Genomic DNA, 21,013 nt, shown 5'->3' with positions numbered 1-21,013 from the left:
AGTCTTTAACGTCAATGAAATAAGTGACAAAATCCTACCTGTTATTTATTTTTTTTATCATTTTCTCCTAACCTTATTTCTTACTTTTAAAACCAAAGGAACATTGAAGAAGCTTTTTACATGATCGTGGTCTTAAACAAAAATCTAACCGTTAACAAGACATGAAACTGCATATGTACGTGAGCACTACTTTAATACAGGTCACACTAAAAAAAGCCTTCGCTACAGCTTCATTTTTTCTTAACGTCTCTTACGAGACTTGATGAGCAAGCACCTAGAACTCTTAAAAGGAAAAATTTGATACACAGAAACATTCTGACCTTGAATATTGAAAACGTCTTCTGTCCTTTGCAAAGTAGCTGGTGCAATGGCTGTCATGTACTGGAGCAAATGGCTCGTGCTTTGAATAGCATTCCACTGCTTCAATGAAGCCTAACACGACAGGAATGTGGTCAATATTAGTTACTATTACATTTGCCCACATTGTACGAGATACTCTGCTTTCTTATTCTACAGTAAAGCAAATATCTGTACAGAATGTCCATACATCAAAATTGTAATTTTAATAGTTTTGTCAGAAGTCAGCAAAAAGTTGACAACATTTATAAAAGCTGATTAAGCCTTGAAGAATAGATTCATCAGTCCCTGCACCTTCTAATAGCTGAAGTACTGCCAGTGCCCTTCACCTCATTAACCAGCCGCTATCATGCAAGTGTCAGGTACTATACCATGTAATCTCACCTTTGCCATTTTTAAGCTTTCAAATCAACAGAAAAATACTAATTGCATTCAGCTCTTATGCATACAAAGTCACTGATGAGTACTTAAACAGCAGAGCATCCTTGGACAATTTCTCTCCAATTTACTACCAGACTTTAGGGGCAATGCTTCTAATTAAGACTTCACACTTAGGTCTTGCTAGTGCAAAATCCCCAATTCTTTCTTGCATGCTTTTCCATTAGGATTTTTCTAAGATCTCAAAGATGCCAAAGTACATTTGTGTTTGTGTATTTTAGTCAGTAAACAGCAATTCAAATGTAACCCAAGTAATTTCACAAATTTATCACAGATAAAACATAAATGCAGATTTGACCTTCCCTAGATCCCAAAAAGTTGTAACATGCTTTAGAAGTTTGGCATACACAAGGGAAAATGCTGCTGATGCACAAATTCAAACTGAGCAGATGCCAGAAATAGTATGATTCATTTTTTCTTATAGTTACTTAAGTTAAAAAAAAAAAAAAAAAAAGGCAAAAAAGAAAAAAAAGCTTTTTTTCATCTGCTAAAATAACATTAGCACAAAGTAAATCCATAAATACAGATATTGAAGGGCAACATTAATTCAGTTTTACTTAAAGATCTCAGACACTCAAAGACAATACTTAACACTACCTTTATGTAACTCTGTCTATTTTTCCAAAGAGATGGCTGAGCACAGAGCTGAGCTGGGAGGTTGGAGAAAGCACACTCAGGCTGACCTCCCTGAGCCTGTGCCCTCTTTCCACACAAATCTAAAGGCCTTTATTCATGCACTTCAAATGTCAACTTCTGTGGTACTGGCACTCTGTAATGCAGATTTGCGGGTCAAAACACAAATCAATCGAGGCTTTAGCATTTCAAAGTCACACCTTAAACTCCCTTAAGAAAACAAAGTGACAGCCTGTGCAGAACAGCCTTCTACATTCTAAGAGAAATGCCACTTAACACAGATTTTTTGCTAGCTTTCATTCTCAGAAAGATCTTGTTGTGTTTCATGGCGGGAAAGCTACAAAAAAACACTATATATATAGACAGATAGATATAGATAGATATAGAGATATAGATATATAAATGAAAGAAAACAACACACGAAAAAGTTACACAATGAAATTATGAAAAAGAGAGATCAGTAACAAAAGAGCAGGAACTGCAGTAAGTGTAGTAAAACAGTCAGATAATTTCATTCACCAAGAGCTGCTTCAGACATTTCCATCCACAAAGCCTGATGACCGTCAAACGCTAGTCAATAAATGCAGTAGAAACCAAATATAATGGTTAGTCAACCAAAATTAACTAACTAGGAAACTGAAATTTGTTTTGTTTAGCTACCTTTAATAAAACAAAGATCATTTTCCATTAAATTTAAGAAAAGTTATGTTTCTAAATAACCTAAATGGTAGGTATCAAACTCTGTTTGACAATAGCTAGACCATTCCTTAATAGTATTAGTTATATGGAACTCCTAAAATGCCATTTGTCCAACACAGAATTAGCAAGCAGACTCTTTAATACAAAGATAAAATGAGAAGTTTCACAGGAAACCATAACATGCCAGAGGACCTGACAGCTTGGGAAATGCAGATCATAGGTTAATCCTGAACCCATGTTTCTAAAGCAACTCTTTCCTACAACTGTAGAAGCTACAGTTCTTCTGCAGCTAACCAGAGACTTAGCCAAGTGAACTGTAATTTCTCTTCTACTCTCAGTAAGGTCTCTACAAAATCAGCACTAGAATTACAAAGCAAAGAATGGAGTCTGTCACATAAACACCTTTAATGGCACCTAAACCCTTTCCAGGGTGGTAAACAGCCTAGTGGAAGGACAGGAAGGAACTGGTACTGCCAGGTACCTACCCACACTTAGCAGCGATTAAAAACTGGTGGGCCCTGGCATCAGAATGGTCTTGGGAAACTGGCAAACTTTTTTTAAGAAGGAAAGCTCTAACATAAAAGGGACATGTGCAAGATACTCTATCTAGATAGCAATAATCAGCTGCAACTGCATCAAGCAACAGGTAGCAAATGACTTTGAAGACTCCAAATTCAGATTTTTTTCTCACTGGAAATCATAAAAATATGCTAGAAAAATATCCTTCCGGAATTGTCCGGGTCTAGATTTTGTTTGTTTGTTTGTTTTGGAAAAGGAAGATGAATTACCTTACCTCTTAGTATCCCTTCTAGGTATAATTTTCTACCAGCCTACGTAAAAGAAAAGATTAACAAGTCTCCTTCCATCACAAATTAGCCTTTTAGATTAGAGTAGACAAAGACTGACTGAGCCATTCTGATCAAATCTGTCATTAGCTACAATCTTTTTCTTTTCTTTCGCAAAGCCATCCTCATTGGGGCTACTGATGCAAGAACTTCTGTATATGTTTATTTCATTTTACAATACTAACATAAAATCAAAGCTGAATACACAAATTAACGCTATCCCTCCCTCATAGCACAGTATCTGCAGAAGTGCGATGCCACTGAACTATTTCCACATTGTTTCACCAGCATTCCAAATAACAGAAATTAGATCCTGCATATGCACAATTTATTATTGTGCAATTCATGTGAACAAAACAGGAAGTTCTACTAATCACGAAAGAAGTTAATTCTATAGGATGCATATAAATAAACAAGACTTTATAGAAGTTGCAAGAAATTACCACATAAACTCAAGAGACGTAGACATTACTCAAAGAGACTCTAGAGGTAGTTACTACTCTTGAGTAACAATTTAACATCAAATAATTTGAGATCAAAAACAGTCCTAACAAAGTTAATTCCAGGGGACAGAACAATTCATTCAAGTCTTGGTTGTGTTTTTGGCACTCACTGGGGAGTTTTACATCTTTGATACTTAGCATCTAAAATTCTGTCCTAAAATTAGATCTGCCTTTGCCCTTAACTACTGAGAAATTTCCAAGAGAAACTCCAACAACATCCTTCTCATGCCACAGAGAAAGGCTGCAGCAACGTTCCTTTCTCTCTCATTTCTGCCTTCCTGACCTAACGTCGCTCTGCATCTCACTCTACCTTGCTGATACAGAACTCACACATTTGTAAATCCTCAAACTCCCTTTTTATTATTTCTCAGAAACAGAGCAATGCATGGAAACTGCCCTCTGACTACAAACTCCTTTTTTACCCTTTATTTTCCAGTCACAGTTAATAGCAAATCCACTTACAGCTTCTAAGTTTTGCTTTATAATTAATATCAGGAACTAACAGTGAGAAACTATCAGATCTGCTAGTAACGTCTGGTACTTTCTGCTTTGCCCCTCTGCCACACTTGCAACAGCTGCAGGGAAGATTTTTCACTGCATCAACCTTGCTTTCATGTTAACAGTAAACAGCAGAACACAACCTGATAAAATTCATGCCCCAACATTCAAATGACTTCAAAATCTAAAGAAAACACCAAGAAAAAATTGCTAATATATAACAGTGGGAGGGAAAAAAACAACAACAATGAACGGTACAGGAAGAAATAGGGTGGAGGGTGGCAATATTGGAAGACAAGGCACGTTCACAACTAGCAAAACTCAAGAGAGAAGGTGTGATACAAGAAAACAGTTCTGCTTCCCAAATCGAGAAGCCCTTCCTTAGAAATTCAGTTTAACACAAAGAAAGGGACTATAGTCTGCAGTGACATGGAACTAAGTATTACTATCCCAGCTTTCTCTCTAAGGTAAATAGACACAGTGAACCAAGAGCAAAATGAGAACTTCAAGTGCTTACCAATGAACTCTTCAGAACAGAGGAATGCTGTGCCCAGGTCACATTTGATGACTGATGTATTTGGGTCTTCATTTTAATTAAATACAGTTTTGCTACTCAACGAAAGACAAATTCGGTCACACTGTAAAAGTGGATCACCTTGAAACAATGTTTATCATGCCTTTTTATTAGTCTTCTGCTCTGAGCAGCTCTGCATTTAAGACTTAAAACTTTTGACTAATTAAAGTTTAAGACTTGTATCTTTTGGCAATAAAGAGTTGGTGATCTAAATGCACATGAAGTGTATTTGGTACAACCCAAAACACCCCACTTGGTAAGTTCTAGTACAGCATTCAGTCACATACACTAAGCATGCAACCTGAAGCTAAAGTTGCGGTGGGGGGGTAATTAAATAGCTCGCATTGGCAAATCTTTCTAATCATTGCTGATTAGATTCATTGTGCGAGATTTTTAAAAACATAACTTGTCTAATAAAAGTACTTCCTCTAGCTAGCTTTGAAGTAAAGAAAAAAGCTGCAAGAATGAGAACTCAGCTGGCCTTTAGCTGCATGGTAAATGCTTTAATAAGAAAACCCAATGACCTACATTCACAAGCCTCTACTAAAACACTATTATAAAACCTAATATAAAGCCTGAGCATGTTTAAAAGTTTTCCATTAGCAAGCAGCAGTATCTTGTTAAAGAAATATGAACACACATTATTGTCTTTAGCGATGATGATACCAATCAATTCTCTAAGCAACATTTTAAAATGTGTGGTCTTAATCATTCCAGTTAAGTTACTAATATTACATTAAAAAAAAAAAACACCAAAATCTTTTCCTTTTAGTTATGTAATAGGATGTTAACAGAAACAGAACCTCTTACATATTTGCAAACAATGCTGCAAAACTGAATTAATAACAATTTACATCTCTGATGGGCTTTAAACATCTGATGGAAATGCATTAGTGTTCTGAAACTCAGCCTGATTCCAATCTAGCATGAATACAGTCTATTCATGAACCACCTAATACATCACCAAAATATTTTTTTACATAAAGACACCAGCTCTCAGTCAGCTGGTCAGATAACCTGAAAGAAATTTTTTGAATTGCCCTGGAAATATACTGACTGAGTTTTTCCACTGTACACACATATAGCTGGAGAGGTCTGACACATTCAGCTTTAACTCACATTAGTAGTTTCCAAACATACAACTAATAATGCAAGTTAAGGAGAAATATGCTAGTGGGAAAAAAAAAAAAAAAAAAAAAAAAAAAAAACACAGAATCCTCTAAACAGGGCATTACAGCCAAACACAACACAGAAATCAGGCAGTAGCCAAAATAAACAGTTTGTGGTCAAAATAGGTAGAAAGGGAATGGAAAGAGGGAAGCAATCGGACTAAGAAAAAAAACAGAGCAGAAACTCCTGAAAGACACAAAATTACCACTGAAATTTCACAGGCTCCTGAAATCTAACTGCCCATGGTAACTTCAGGAATACAAGTTTCTAAAGCTAGTGATGATGCCACAGCATGTTGGAAATACCTGAATCTGTTAATGATGGTAGAAGGATAAAAATGACCTGTGTAACCAAGACAAAAATCAGAAAAAAAAAATATTTCTCCTTATTTACTAAAAACCTTCACTCTAGATACAGAAAAATTAGGTCCACATAAAATCACTGTCTTTCAGCTTGCCTGAAAGGATACTACAGTTGAGGAGGCTTAAAAGAAGGTTTTATTTATCTAAGCAGCACAGCAAGAACATGGGTAAAAAGCTAGCATCACATTAACATGGAAGTACAAAGAGGTGCCTGATTTGCTGGGACTGAATTGTGAAGGACCACACATTCATCTCAAAGTATATAAAATCTCACATCACTCTGTAGCATTCATTTGATAATTCTAACTCCTCTCTACATCAACAGGGCAGTTACTACAGCAGACAGGCTTAAAGAAGCAGCAAAAAAAAAACAGTACTAGGAAAATATATTCTATATCCAAATACTATTCTAACTCTTCTAGGGAAATCCTCAAATCCTCTGCCCTCCCTTCCCTAAAGAAGACAGGAAAGATTTCATTACCATTATCTTTGACCAAAGCGATAATTTCACTTCTATGCATACTTTGTACTTGCATGAATCAGCTTCTCCCTACTTGCACCTTCTGTCTCAGGACCCACCCATATCCTATTTAAATGGCTGATTTATTTGAGCTGGTAACTTCAAGATGTTAAATGAAGCAAGTTTAAAGAGAACAACACTGGCAAAAAGATGCAAGGTCATAGGCTCTTTTCTAAGAAAGAAAAAGGCATCACCATGGACAGCTCAAAGATACTATCAGCATTTACAGTAAACAGGATGGATAAGTATCTTCAGAAATAAATTCTGAAATTCCCCAAACAGCATCAAATTCAAGCTGCACTACTACATCCAATTTTGACTGCTTCACATTAAGGTAATAGCAAGATTCAGAGAACAGATCTGGATTTGTCATAGAGGAAGCCTGATGCTAGAGGTTACAAAGCCAGTGTTGTATAACCTGAAGAGATGAGAGTCAAGGTTCATCTCCAAGGATGCTCCCTCATGTAGTTCTCACCATGGACTACAGCTACAGCACCAGAAATCTCTAAAACAGACAAACTACAATGAAAATTTCATTCACCTTAAAGGAACAAACCTCAGTGAAGGACTTGTCTTTGTCCATCAAGCATCTGCTTCTGACAGATTTAATATCATGCTAGACAGGTGGATAAATGTTCTGACCCAAGATGGAAAATACATTTTTCTGATTTCTAATAAACTGAAATGGTCACTTCCATACCAGTGTTCAGGGTCAAATTTAACAACCTATGACAGTATGCAGAAAGCTATGAATCTGTGCTGAATATTTTTACCTAACAATTCAGCTATCTGCAGCACTCAGTGCTGGCTATAAAGGAAGTTTCCTGAAATCAGTTTTACACAGCACCTTCTCCAACATGAAAGCCTCCACCTGTACTACTACTAGGTTAGCAAGTGTTTCTTTCTTTGTCGACTTAAAAACGTAACATGACCTCCATGTTTACTGTACTGCCAATACTGCCAAAAAAACAAGATAAAATGAAACCAGTCGCACACACAGCAGTTTCAACATCTTAGTTATTGAGATAAGACAGCCTACACTGGCCCAATTGTGTCTTAGCTGTACCGGGAACTTGCTTAAACACTCTGCTAATACTCTTAGTTTTATTAATTTGGGTCATAAAAGTTATTTTGACCAGAAAGGATAAGGGCATTTCAAAGTTACAGTAAGAACTTCACCATTCTTGCTTCCAAATTTACAAAAGAGTCAGTACTGCTTGGGAATAAACTCACTATGAATGCTTCGGCAGGACACCTCACAAATCTGCAAGTCCAGCCCAGGTAGCCTCATGCTTCGGCTGTTGATCATCTTTGGCAAGAAGTCTAAGATATGTGACAGTTCTACCAGGCACCAAGAAAGACAAACACCCCAAAAAGAGCTCCACTGCATGATGTATTTAGAAAAGTAGTAGTTTGCAACCAAACACCAATCATTTCTCAAAAGTTAATCAACAGCACTGTGTCTGTCAGCTACCATCCAGGCTACACTTACGTAGGAAAAATATCTAACTCTACTAATAAATAGCAACGGAAATGCAGCAGCATGGTTCACTTTTCAGGTGCTTCTTCCTTATCTTATGGGCTTTGGGTGCTTGCCCTTCCCTCCTTCCCAACCGAGAAAAACGCCCCCTCCTTAACAATTCTTGGCTGCTGTGTTAAATGCCTCTGAAAGCAAAGTCTTAAAAAAAAAAAAAAAAAAAAAAAAAAAAAAGTTCTCAAAATTTGTAACAGACATATTTGAACCCACATTTAATTTGTTTACCAAGATGAAGATCAGCCAGCACAGCGGCTGAAGTTCTGCCCAGAAGATGCAGCTAAGTGTCACCCTTTGTAAGGACAGCGAAGGGGTGACAGAAGACACTCCTGCCTTCCAGACCGCTTACGGAGTTAAACCGAACGTGAATGCGAAACCAGTTTTGAGCCACCAAGACACGCACTGCGCTTCACCCAGCTCCCAGGCGCTGAGGCAGCCTGCGCCCCAGAGCACGGCGCGTTCTCGCCTCGCGCCCTCCTTTCAGACCCCACCGAGCGCTCGGGTCCCCCGGCGATCGGTCCCCACGCTCCCGCCGCCCGAAACCAGAGCGTGGGCCCGGGCAGGGCCGCCGCCGCCGGGCCGCAGACACGGGCAAACCGGCAAAACGCCTCCAGCGGCCGCGGCCCCGCGGCGGATCGCGCGGGGGGAGCCGCCCCCCCCCGCCCCCCGGGCTGCCGCCGCGGGCTCCGCGCCGGGGAGCACCGGCAGCGCCGCGGCCCGGCCCGGCCCCCCGCCGCCCCTACCTGGCCGCAGCGGCTCGGTGATGCTCAGCACCAGGAGGAAGAGGAGGAGGAAGGTGCCGCTGTCCGCTTTGGGCACCATTTATCCTCCGTTCATCCTCCCCCGGCGCAGCGCCACAAACCCGCGGGGAGCGAAGCGCAGGGCGAGGAGAGGCGGGAGGAGGAGGAGGGGCCGCCGCCGCCGCCGCTCCGGCTGGGGGCCGCCGTCCGCACCGAGCTTTCCCCCCCCCGCGTCCGCCGCCGCCCCCGGGCGGGAGCCAGCGGCCCTGGCTGCGGCGGGGAGCGCGGGGGCAGCGCGGAGGTCGGGCGGCGCCACGCTGCGGGCCGCTCGCCTGGCTCCGGCGACGCACAAGATGGCGGCCGCGCCTCCCCGCCGCCTTTCCCCGCCTCGCCCCGCCCCGCCCCCTCCCCCCCCGCCCCGCGGCGCGGGCGCTCGGCCAATCGGCGGCGCGGGCGGGGGCGTGGCCGAGCGCCCTCATCTGCATACGCCCCGCCCCGGCAGCGGCGCGCGCGCGCAGCGGGGGGGCCCCGGGCTGCCCCCCGCCCCCCCCCCGCCGGCCCCGCGGGAGGCCCCGGCCCCGGCCCCGGCCCCGGCCCCGCCGCGCCCGCGGGCTCCTGCGCCGCCGCCGCCGCCGGTGGGTCCCGCCGCCACGGGGGCGGCCCCCGGCGGCCGCCTGCACCCGCGCCGGGATGGCCTCGAGTGGCCAGCGCCAGCGCGCGGGGAGAGCTCGCGCGGGGCGCCGCGGCCCGCAGCCCTGGCGGTCGTTCCCCGTTCCGTCCATGCCCACCAGGAGGGCCCGGCCCCGCCACCACCGCCTCCGCCAAGATGGCCGTGACCAGTCACCTCTGTCCCCACGGGGCAGCCTCGGCGGGTCGCCTCCCTCCCGGATGGGGTGGCCTTTCCTCTCACCGCCCTCCCTTCAGGAAGGCCCTGACGAGTCACCTCCACCCCTCCGGCAAGGTCCTGCCCCATGGGACACCTCCGCGCCCGCTGGGACGGCAGCAGCCTCGCCTGCCCCGGGATAGTCCTTCTTGGTCACCTCCATCCCGGCAGGATGGTCTTTCCCCACCACGGGCTCCCCGGCCCCGGGTCCCCGGTGCCCCCGTTCGGGGCGGCCGGAGCTGCGCCGAGGAGAAGCACACCGGGGCTTCCTAGCAGAAGCTGGCTCGTCACTGGTCTCTGAGGTTGACCATCCTTCAACTACTTTATCTAATTGCTCCAGACTGTCTGTTGCACCCAGGCAGGGATAGGACACACCAGGTTTTCATAGGCTTTCACCGATTTTCCAGGGATTTTCAGGTATGCAAGACACACACAGGTAACTCCCTGACACTACAGAACGGCGTCCAGCACTGCAACATTTCTGCAATAAGTGCATTAGTTTCACTGTGCGTATAGCTTTCATAATTACAGCAATGACAAAGCTGGCTGGCATTTTTATACCTCCTGGAAACAGTTGCATTCCAGGTTCTCAAGCCCATCCAGAGAGGAAATACATATGTATGTGTGTGTGTGTGTGTGTATATATATATATATATATATATATATATATATATATATAAAGCTATTTGTGCAGCTCAGATCATCTTTAATGGCCCTGCAAATGACAGGCGCATTTAGGAATTTGACCCTGGGTGTTGCTCCACGTCAAACAGGGTGGTGGTTGCCCCTGAAGAGAGCTGCCAACGTGAGTAAACCCTCTGTGGAGGGAGGCTGCCATCCCTCAGCGCCGCAGCATTTCCTGAAGCCGCGTTGCAGACTGCAGCCCGCTAACGCTGGGGAGAGAGATTGTCATCTCCGAGGTGATTTAGCCAGTTGTTGTTTCCAGCAAAACAGCAGCAGCATGACTCCGAAGGCTGCAGAGGACCTGATACTGGTGCAGCGCTCCCAGGCGCAGGGCAAGGGAAGCACCCACGCCGAGAGCCACGCTCCCCACAAGCCCGCCGTTGTTTTTAGCCCCCTGGGAGCATCTCGCCCTGCCACACTTCATCCTGTCCCCTCTCTGCTATGGCCCCTCCTCGCGCCACCCCACTGAGCCGAGTGCTGGCCCCTCCTCTCCGTCCTTGTCCTCTGGCATGCCCCATGCCATACCATTGAGCTACATCTGTTAATTGCTGCCTTACGCCTTTCAAAGTGCAGCAAAGCCGTGCTTCTTAAGAGCACAGGCTGCAGCCACGGGGGTGATCTCTCGAGAGGTCACTCTCTGCAGGCTGTGCTCTGCTGTCCGCGGTCACTCGCGTTCGCTTCTCCGGTGCGGGGGATGAGCCGGAGCACTCGCTCGCCTCGGGACCCTTCGCAGTTTTTGCCGCCGAGGTAGCTGGAGCCGCGATTCCAGCCAGCTTGCGTGCTTGCGCTCGCGTCAGAGCGACGGGCTCCCGGAGCGCACAGCCCACGCCGCCTGGAGAGATCACCCGCGGCTGGCAGGCGCTGCCTGCTCCTGCCCCGGCAGCGGCCGCCCGCGGGGGCACACCGGGCCTTGGCAGCAGCCGCGGAGGCCGCTCCTCCGCTCGGAGAAGTCTGTGCCACACGGGCCAGGAGGAATCGGAACGAAACGATAAACCATCTCCTCACGCGAGGCTGCTCTCCCGAGGAAGAGGCATTGTCTGAGGCCCAGACCCGAGACGCTGCTGGGTTCCCAGCTGTCAGTTCATAAATCTCTGCAAACTTTCCAGCCTTTCCCACCTTTTCCAACACCAGATTTCCTAGATTGATCTGCTCTGCTGTTCCCACAAAACATAGCAAAGCTTTTCCTCTTCTTGAAAACGGCTTGGTTGACATCTGCTTCGGAGACATTCCTCTGGCAACGTTTAATTCAGCAGTAGCACAGTTGCCCTCCCCAGGACAGGACTTCAGAGTTGAATTAAAAGGAAGTAGGAGGGTAGGAAAATAGAGGGTGTTGATCCTGAGGCTTTTAGGAGAAAACTACCCCAGAGCCCCTGCATCCCTTCCTTAGAAAGGAGCAAGTCTGGGAAGAGATGGAGCGGGCCAGCGCCTGCCCTGCCCGCCAGCTCCGCGCGAGCCCGCCTTTCCCAGCGCCGTGCCGCAGCGCGCGAAGGCAGAAGCACGCTTCTGGAAAATCAGGAGAGCTGTCTGCTCACAAGCTTCAGCTGAGGACTAGAGGAGCTCGAAGGTGATGGCTGGTGCCTTCCACATGTGCATGAGCTGGGAAAAGTCCCTTAGCTTTCAGTACTTCTTAAAAAGGCCCGAGTTTTGATTAGAAAGGATAAAAAGGCAATTCTACCTTGAATAACCACTTCCCAGATTAAGTTGGAATTTCCTCAGGCGGTCTGAGAGGATGCCGTGGTATTTGGGGAAATGCCGGAGCATCCAGCTGGACCACAAGCTCCATGAGGGGCTGTGCGCGCTGTTTGCCTTGTGGTTGCCACAGGGAGTAGGCAGGAAATGGGTAGTTTATTCTGCAGGAAATTCCATCTTTTCAGTAAAATTCAACTCAGAATTAATAACAAAGCCAAAACCTGGGAAGCTGCCTGCAAAGGTTTTCTTTTTTAAAAAATGTTAACAAAATAAAGGATTTTTTGTATATTAGTAAAGCAAACAAAAATATCCATGTCCTTTGCTCCTTCTGTTTCTGCGTAGCACACCAGTAACGAAGGAAGGAAGCCAGTGCCACCACCTCTGGGATTAGTGTTCAATGAAGCGATGTGCTGCTGCAGCAGCTCGATCGCTGCAGACCATAGTCTGGTAGGGCTCCACCAGGGCCTGAGGCCCACAGCATGCTCTTGGCCTCCGGCAGGGCTGCCAGCTGAGCGCCTTCCCCAATTCCGACAGCTCAGGGCTGCACCAGCCTCCTCAACCAGCCGTGCCCAGATGGATTTTGCTATATCCATCACCAGCATCCTCCAAGGAGCATCAGCACCTCCTTCTTGCGTGGCGGCACCTCAAGCAGCAGGAAACAACCGCTGCCTTCCTTGGCATCTTCCCAGCCCTCCTGTTCCACACAGCTCCTGACCTCAGCCACAGGCCGCGTGACACCCAGCCAACCGGAGCTAAGAGCAGGCTGCTGGCTTGCAGGTGGGCGTACAAGATTTTTGCAGGCTTTCTTTGGCACCTGCTGTTCCTGCTCACGTCATTGTGCTTGGAGAAAAAGGCTATGTCATGGGCAGCAACGCGCAGAAGAGCTCCTTTGCCAAAGTTAAATCTGCCTACTTGGAGCAGCTGAAGTTCATTGTGGCAGTGGAAACTGCTGACAGAAACAAAGTGCCCGAAAAGTTCCTGCAGTGATTGCTCCTCAGGGAGCCTGAGACATTGGTAGGTGGGAGCTACTCCTCTGCCACCAAGATTTATGAGACGTTCGAGATAGCCAGGAAAGTATCATCACTGAGAAGCACACGCGTGGAGCTCAACAAGAGCAACAGGGGTTACCTTAAGATTTGGAGCAAAAGAAACTTCACTAGTTCTCATATGCTGTCAAATACTATCATGATCCAGGTATTGTCCATAGTGACTTGAAGTGGGACATCCTCTGGGACAAAGACATGGACATCAAAGTGTCTGACTTCATTTTTTCCACGATGCTACCAGGATGGGAGTGAAGATGCAATTCTCAGCCTGGCCTTTTGCAGATCTGTTGCATATGCAGACCCCTATGCCTATGATATCTGGGGCCCATGCCTTACTCTGTAGATGATGATCTCTAAATAAATGCCCTAGGGCAACTCCCACGAGAAGAGTGCTCCGCTTGCAGAAAGAACACACGCTGCCCCTCCCTGACTTTTACACAAGAATGCAAAGACCTTATTTTCCATGTGCTGTATCCAAAACATCCCACCAGCTCTGGACAGAAATGGTTTTAGACTACAGTTTGATGTGAAGCAGGCACTAGAAATCATATAGCATGCTTGAGTAAACAGTCAATAACCTACCAAGTCACACAGAAGCACCAAGGTGAAGGGGAAGAAGCACTTATTTCTATGGGCTATCTCACTGCTGCAAGCAGTAGCTCCAGCAGAGACCAATGCTTGCCTTTGCTGAGGAGCCCGGGAGGCACCGGATCAGTGGGACTTGCACACATGAAGATCAGAATATCACCAAAGCAGCAGGGCAGGGAAGCACTACTGTAAACACATGGGAGAGGAAGCGTATTCTCCCTTTCTTAAGCAAAACTGAGGTTGGTAGTAGTAGGGATGACTGTTTAGCAATACTCAAGACGGGGGTAGCTGATGACGTCCTTAAGGCCAGGTGCATCCAGCAGCTTCTGGCCAGAGAGGATCACAAGCAGGCTAGCACACTGTTCATGTTCCTCAGTGCCATTCGCAGCTCAGAGGTGAGATAAGGGCAGGTCTTGCGCACAGAGATGCTTGAGCGTTGACATTGCTCTAAAATGCCAGGGAGCCAAACACTTGGGGTGTCGAACGCTCTCGGCCCTTGGAGGTGACAACATGGAGGTGGGGGTGAAAAGAAAGACATCGGCCGTGCCTTCCCTGGCACAACATACTTTTCACCAGGACCTGCTCCAACTCCCTCCTGGTCATTCCCTTCATGAAGCAATTAGTGCTGACAGGAGCATGCCTGGGGCAGGCACCAGCATTGCATGCCAACTGGGTGCTCAGCTTTGTGCGTGCAGCTCCTTGGCTAACACATGTTGGGTATCACAATGACAATTCCTGTTATTATTCACCAAGTTCTCCTTTTTCCCCAGCATAAGCCAGGAGCTGAGCAGAGCGTGCCTGGGTTCACTGGAGGCAGGAGGTGCTGACTATGCCAGGAGGAGCAGAGCCAAGGGGGTCAAACAGGGAACATCCAAAGCTAGCTCTCATTCTAGGTCAAGGGCCCTATTTTTGAACTGATGTTTGTAGACCGGTTGCTCTGAGGCCCAGGCTTGTGAAAAGCCCAGTAACTGTGAATAGGGATTTGTAATGAAGAGGCTACAGATGCAAATATGAGGAAGCAGTAATTTCCCCATCTTCCCCTCTGAGCAATCAGATCCATTTCCTTTATTATTGCAGAGAAATGCCACAGTCCTCTCAAATATTTCCAACCACAGCTTCCCTTCCGAGCTAAATAATCAGAGAAGTAAAAATCTTCACTGTTTTCGTATTGCCAGTGCAAAGTTCTTTTGCTGGAACTCAAACAAAAGCCAACTGTCAAGCCAGCCCATGGCACCCTGGCCATCCCCTGCCCAGTCCCAACCCTCCTGGGCCACACATGCCTCAGCATCAGGCCGCAAGAGAGCTACTTTTGTCTCGAGGAGACACTCTTGGCCCTAAAAATGAAGGAGGGTTCAGTACATAGTGAACTAGAGGCTTCGGGAAAGTCAAGCAAAGCATCCTGCCCTCAGGAAGTGCTTCTGTGGTTTTGTTGGGGCTCAAGCCAGGACTGCATGCAGTCGCCTGGGGGTTTGCTCAAAGCACATGGTGATCTTGGGCCTTTATGTTCTTACTGATTAACCTCACCAAACTCTGTTGTTACTGTTCTGCTGGTCAGCATTTTCTTACTTGTGTCCCACACAGAAAGGAGAAACAATAATCTTTGAAGCATTCAGCGCTTTGCTTCTTTAAAACATCTGAACGCACCTTCTCCGAGATGGGGATAGCATCTCGTCCTACGTCCCTGCTGGCTCTTCTCTAAAGGTTCTTGCAACATTCTCTTTTAACAGTTACATCCTGCTGGTTTGTAAAATTACCACCTGCCAAAAAAAGAGCTAGAATGTTGTGTTTTTCCTATCTACTTATATGAACAAGAATCTCTTGTGGTCCCTCATCATATTCTCCTTTCCATCATGGAGCAGAGTCAAGCCCAAGACTACACATTCATGCACAAACAGCCTCTTTCCGTAACGACATCACAGCCCCACACCACACATCACACAATGCCCCAGTTCCACCTCATCCAGCAGTGGAGCAAAGCGTCCTGGGCAGCCACCATGGAGTGGGGACACGCAGCCTGCCAGCACGGATGATGCACACCCAGCACCAGCTCCCATACCTCTGCTGCCTCTAGCATAATGGATGATAATACAGTGCTTGAAAAGAGAGGCTATATCATGGGTGTCACTCTGGGGGAAGGTGCCTACGGCAAAGTGAAAGCTGGCTACTCTGATAAACTGGAAGGCAACGTGGCAATAAAGATTATCGACAAGAAGAAAACTCCTCGTGATTTCCTGGAAAAATTTCTCCCCAGGGAGATAGATGCTTTGAAACGTATGAACCACCCATCAATAGTCAAAACCTACGAGATATTCGAGACAAAGGCTGGCAAAGTGTACATCATAATGGAGCTGGGGGAAAAGGGAGACCTTCTGGACTACCTCAAGAGCAATGGAATGATGAAAGAGGACGTCGCACGGAAGAAGTTTCATCAGTTGGCTTCCACCATCAAATACTGCCATGACATGGATCTTGCTCACAGGGACCTGAAATGTGAGAACATCCTTCTCGATAAAGACCTCAACATCAAGCTGTCAGACTTTGGCTTTTCCAAACCCTTAGATCGAGATGAAAATGGGAAAATTACTCTCAGCAAAACCTTCTGTGGGTCTGCTGCATATGCAGCCCCTGAAGTGCTACAGGGCATTCCTTTCAACCCCAAGATTTGTGATATATGGAGCTTGGGGGTCATCCTATATATAATGGTCTGTGCATTAATGCCATTTGATGATTCTAACATCAGAAAAATGGTCGGCATTCAGAAACAACATAGGATTCGCTTCCCCAAGTCCAGACACCTGACTGCGGCGTGCAGAGATCTCATTTACCGCATGCTCGAGCCCAGTGTATCTCGGAGGTTGCGCATAGATGCGGTTTTAAGACATCCATGGTTGCAGATGGTAGAAGCTCAGATTCCTCCACATCTGCAAGCTGCAGAAGAGGGTGAGTGTTCCCAGAATCTGCATGAGGAAAAATCTGAGCACAAACAGCAAACAGGCTCATCGTCTACGGATGGCCACCCAAAGAAGGAGGATTCCTCTGCCCTGGAGACAGTCTTGGGAATTGTGAATGCTGCCAGCATTAAGCCCACTGAAGAGGCAGATGAAGCAAGTACTTCGACAGATGTCAGAGGAAGAGCAACTACTGGAGAATTTGACCATTAAAAGCATGTTATTATTGACAATTTTCATGATAGCCCCTGAAGATGCTTTGGCACTGGAAAATAGATTTATACAATCTAATTTAGGCACTAATTTAGGGTTAAAAGTTTATGTGCCCTCTCCAGCAGCAAAAAGCTTCAGAATCCCATCTAGAGTACTTACATTAGAAACCCCAGCATCTCCACGGAGAAAAAGAGGAACTTAAAGGTAGATGCTTGAAATGAGGCAATATGAATATCTTGTCTTCAAAACCAGAGAAAAATAACTACAAAATGCAGTGTTCTTTCCAAATTTTTTTCCATTACTGTAGAGTATGCCAGCATGAAATACCACCCTGGAAGCACTTTGCAAAGCTTTTTAATTCTGCACCAGTTCCCATGAAATACACGTCCTGGAAAGCTAACACATTTAACCTACAACACAGCAAGTTAAGGTAGCAAGTCTTGCTTTGGATATGTTACTCATCTCTAATTGCTCCTCTCCAGCCTCACTATAGGAGGTTTCCTGGCAAAGCAGGTTCACTTTCTACTTCATCATCTCGGTGGACTTCTGCACCCAGCTTATGGCCCAGGTAAACATTTTCCTGGATTTACTTTAGGGTTTACTAACTCTCCCACGAACCATCACGATATATCTAGCAGTGGAAGTCTTCAGAGCCCTTTGTTACGGTAATGTGTTTTGTTATTAGATGAACATTTATGTCTAGATTTATATTAAAAGGTATGAGAGGAGCCAAGAATGATATTTAGCAACAACTCAATGTAGCAAACATATTGCACAAGGTGACTCCCTCCCACCCATGAAAGCAGAGGCATCACCCAAGCCACGAACAAAGTGTGTGTGGCAAGAGCACTAATCCATGCCACGAGGAAGGCTGGGGCTGGACGGTACAGCTTCGGGAGACGGAGCAGAGCTGGTTGCAGCGTATGCCAGGCTCATATCTCTTCCTCTGCTCCCTCCATCCTCTGTGAAGCTCTAGTCTCCCTATTCCTGAACAAGTTGCAGAGGGTTACGACGGGGTATTAGTAAACTGCTGTGGCCTTAAATCCTCAGCTTCTCAGTATTATCTTTCATGCACTCAGTATACCTTCACATAAAAGCAACCCACACTCTCCCCAAAAGCCCCATATAGTCAACAGTTATCTACTACTTTGAAAAGATGGCTGCAGCCTTCATCTTACAGATGACTTACTAAGTCCTTTAAGTCTCCAAAGCAGGCATTTGTTCTCCCAACAGCCCCAAGAAGTAGCCAGCCTCACCCCACAACTGGAACAACTGCACAGGCTGGTAGGGTTAGGCAGGTAGAAGAAAATGTCACCATACATGGCATGTAATATCACCATGGCCTTAATATCACCCAAAATTCTTACTTACCAAACAGAACTAAAGTATCAGTGCTGTCACTGTTGGAAATGCAGTTTCCAAGAGGCAGGGAGCAAGGGCGAGTGCAGACCCACCCAAACACCTCTCCTCCCGTGTCAGGTTGGAGGCTCAGCTCTTCCTGGTCTTACCTCTCCACTTGTGCCTTGCTCCTTGCATGCCTTCTGGAGCATCTACAGCCAGGTGCTTCCCAGGACACAGCACCATGCTAAACAGTCCTTTGATCTGACTCAACAGGGCCGTTCTTGTTCTAGCATCAAATGAAAGCTAAGGCTTGTTACTCATCCCCTTGAAACATAAAACTCTCCTTTCCCTGCTACAGAAGAGAAAGATGACTGCCTGTGCTGAGAATTATTTCTTTGTGAATAAAATAATGAGAAAAGAGGAAAGAATAGAGCAACGTATAGTCACAGTAGAACAGTTCTGGAGAGCCTCTTTTTTAAGCGTTGCTTACCCTCACTAATACACATCCCAGATCTTGCTGTTGATCACAAAAGCAATTCAAGTGTTTACAGATAGATGCCCAGAGCTATTTTGTACCTGGTAGAGTCTAGAACATCCACAGGGCCTGACAGGCATGGAAGAGCCTGTGGCAGACCCACACACTTCCAGAGCAGCAGTTGAGGTCAGCTTGGATATCCTAACATTGAAAAAATGACACAAGAGGTGTTGTAATCTCTCCCATCCCTACAGATAACTCTCCTGAACGGATGATCTACCTTACATTTGCTTTCAGCTAAGACAACAGAAGGAATTTATACTTGGTGAAGGATGTGCAAAGCTGTCAAGCTTTTGCACAGTTCAAGAGATCATCAGGGCTTACACAGCCACCACAAGGCCTTCCAGAAACAAAGCACTCCCCTCATTCTGCTTTTCCAGGAATGATCTCCCAAAAATCAGACACCCCTCCCCCAGAAACATGGATGTCTCTCCACATCACCTGCAAACCTCCCAGATATTATTTACATCTCTGTTTTGACATGTCTTCAGTCTGAGTGTGGATCAGTCTTTGGTCTGAGTGCTTCCTTGGCTCACTGCGTTTCTCCAATTTGGGCAGGTGACCCTCCTTGCCTAAGGAAGTATCACCCCGCACACGAATGGAGGAGGGTCAACGTGAACATCTAGATGAATAAGCACAAGGGCGGCATGCTCTTGTTGGGGAAACCATTCCTGATGGGTCTTTGTCACCCAGTGCTCCACAACGGGGAGCGTGTTAAGCGTCTTCTGTTCTCCTACTCCCCCTTGTTCCCAAGAGCCTGCTGAGGGAGACGCAGCAGAAGCAAAAGCAGGCTCCAAGCCTGACTAGTCACACGCAGTGTCTCTGAGAGAAGCGTCTGTCTTTGTTCTCTCTCTCCATCCAGCAATGGGGGATGCTCAGGGATACTCTGCAGTGGAGCTGATGCTCATGATGGGTATCTCCGTGTCTTACCTGTCCAGATGTCTCGGCACCGTCCCTCAAGCTTTCAGTCGGGGAGCCAAGAGGGAACTGTCACAGCAGCAAGGGGAAGGCTCCTGTTCAGGAGTGTGGTTCCCCCTCCTTGCCTCCCAAATCAGCAAGTATCCAAAACCCAGCAGGCCCACCTCTGAGCTGCAGGAAGATCACAGCAGTACACACCACCAGAGGACATAGGGACGTTTGCCCCTGTGACCTGCTGTCTGGCTGGTTTCTCTGTCCTCCTAGAAGAGGGGGGAAGATGGGATTGCCTCTTCAAAATTGCTTTCAGAGCAGCTCTGCTCCTAGCATTTTTCCATCAGGGCTCAGAAAGAAATGGTCCTTATCCACAGGCTGCGCAAGAGTCACCGTGGCACAGAACCACCTTGAGGTACAACACCAGCAAGCTAACTTGGCCTCAGTCTCAAATGGGAGAGGTGGGTTGCAGTCAAGGCACAGGGAGGAAGGCTAAGAAGATAACCCCAGAGTGGGAAGCACAGCAGGAGGCTGGAACCTAAGCAACACAAAGCACTGAACATCCTGCATGCACATAGGCCATGGCCAGGCAGCTTCATGCAAGCAGATGGTCACCCACTGCAGCCAGCCCTGCTGAATGGTCACTCAGGAGAGCCAGCCTACTGGCCTGCCAATAGGCTCGAGATCTTCAGAAGTGCTCTGGGTGCTATTTTGGATGGGAAGCATGCTTGGATCTTGCGTGTAACAAAATGCAGATATACAAGAAAAATAAGGCTCCAAAAAAAGGGGGTGCAGAGCGGGCAGGGAAGTCACAAGTCACCCACAGCTGAGCTGGTTTCCGACATTTGATTTAGCCATGTAAGGCACATTATCTGTAACTGCTACAGTAGCAAAAAAAACCTCTGGCAATGAAGAGCCTACTGATTCATTAATTACAGATAACAGGCTGCTTGCAATTGCAGCAGGAAGCAGAGACTAGATATTGAAGCAAGTGTTACAGGAATAGCCCATCTGAAAAGCGCTACATGCCCTTGAACAGATTCAGTTTTACAGCATTTCGCTGAACATGAATTACATTCCTAGCAAATATGTAAAGACCCTTCAGTCAGGCATAATCAAGACTATGATTTTAGTAAGGCTGTCTAGGTTAATTCACTTGAGGGAAAACAAATCCAACACCCTCCTGCAAGATATTTAATATGATCTGTTTTTAAGCATGAATCACACAATACAGAACTAGTAAGTCTTTGATATCATATTCACACATCTATTATTCTGTAAGCTGGCTACTTCTTGGTACAACT

General features: G+C 46.3%; 2 protein-coding genes across 7 annotated transcripts in view; one reads left to right on the top strand and one right to left on the bottom strand.

Moving 5' to 3' along the window:
* DGCR2 (DiGeorge syndrome critical region gene 2) overlaps positions 1–9,197 on the bottom strand; it is a 48,038-nt gene extending 38,841 nt beyond the window's left edge. For 2 of the 6 annotated variants that reach the window (XM_062590068.1, XM_062590069.1), the window contains exon 1: positions 8,877–9,196. In XM_062590068.1, coding sequence (XP_062446052.1) covers positions 8,877–8,955 — 79 coding nt within the window. In that variant the 5' untranslated portion in view covers positions 8,956–9,196. Of the gene's footprint in view, positions 1–320; positions 407–8,876 lie in introns of those variants that run through there. The other 4 variants (XM_062590071.1, XM_062590072.1, XM_062590075.1 and 1 more) reach the window with 3 other exon arrangements.
* Positions 9,198–15,838: 6,641 nt separating this feature from the next.
* On the top strand, positions 15,839–16,924 carry LOC134148378 (testis-specific serine/threonine-protein kinase 1-like). Its single transcript, XM_062590359.1, has one exon. The coding sequence runs from the start codon at positions 15,839–15,841 to the stop codon at positions 16,922–16,924; it is 1,086 nt and encodes a 361-aa protein (XP_062446343.1).
* The last annotated feature ends 4,089 nt before the right edge of the window (positions 16,925–21,013 follow it).

Source organism: Rhea pennata, chromosome 17 (assembly GCF_028389875.1).
Source record: "Rhea pennata isolate bPtePen1 chromosome 17, bPtePen1.pri, whole genome shotgun sequence".
Taxonomy (NCBI): domain Eukaryota; kingdom Metazoa; phylum Chordata; class Aves; order Rheiformes; family Rheidae; genus Rhea; species Rhea pennata.
The sequence above is the reverse complement of the archived record's forward strand: the minus strand, read 5'-3'. Positions and strand labels throughout refer to the sequence as shown.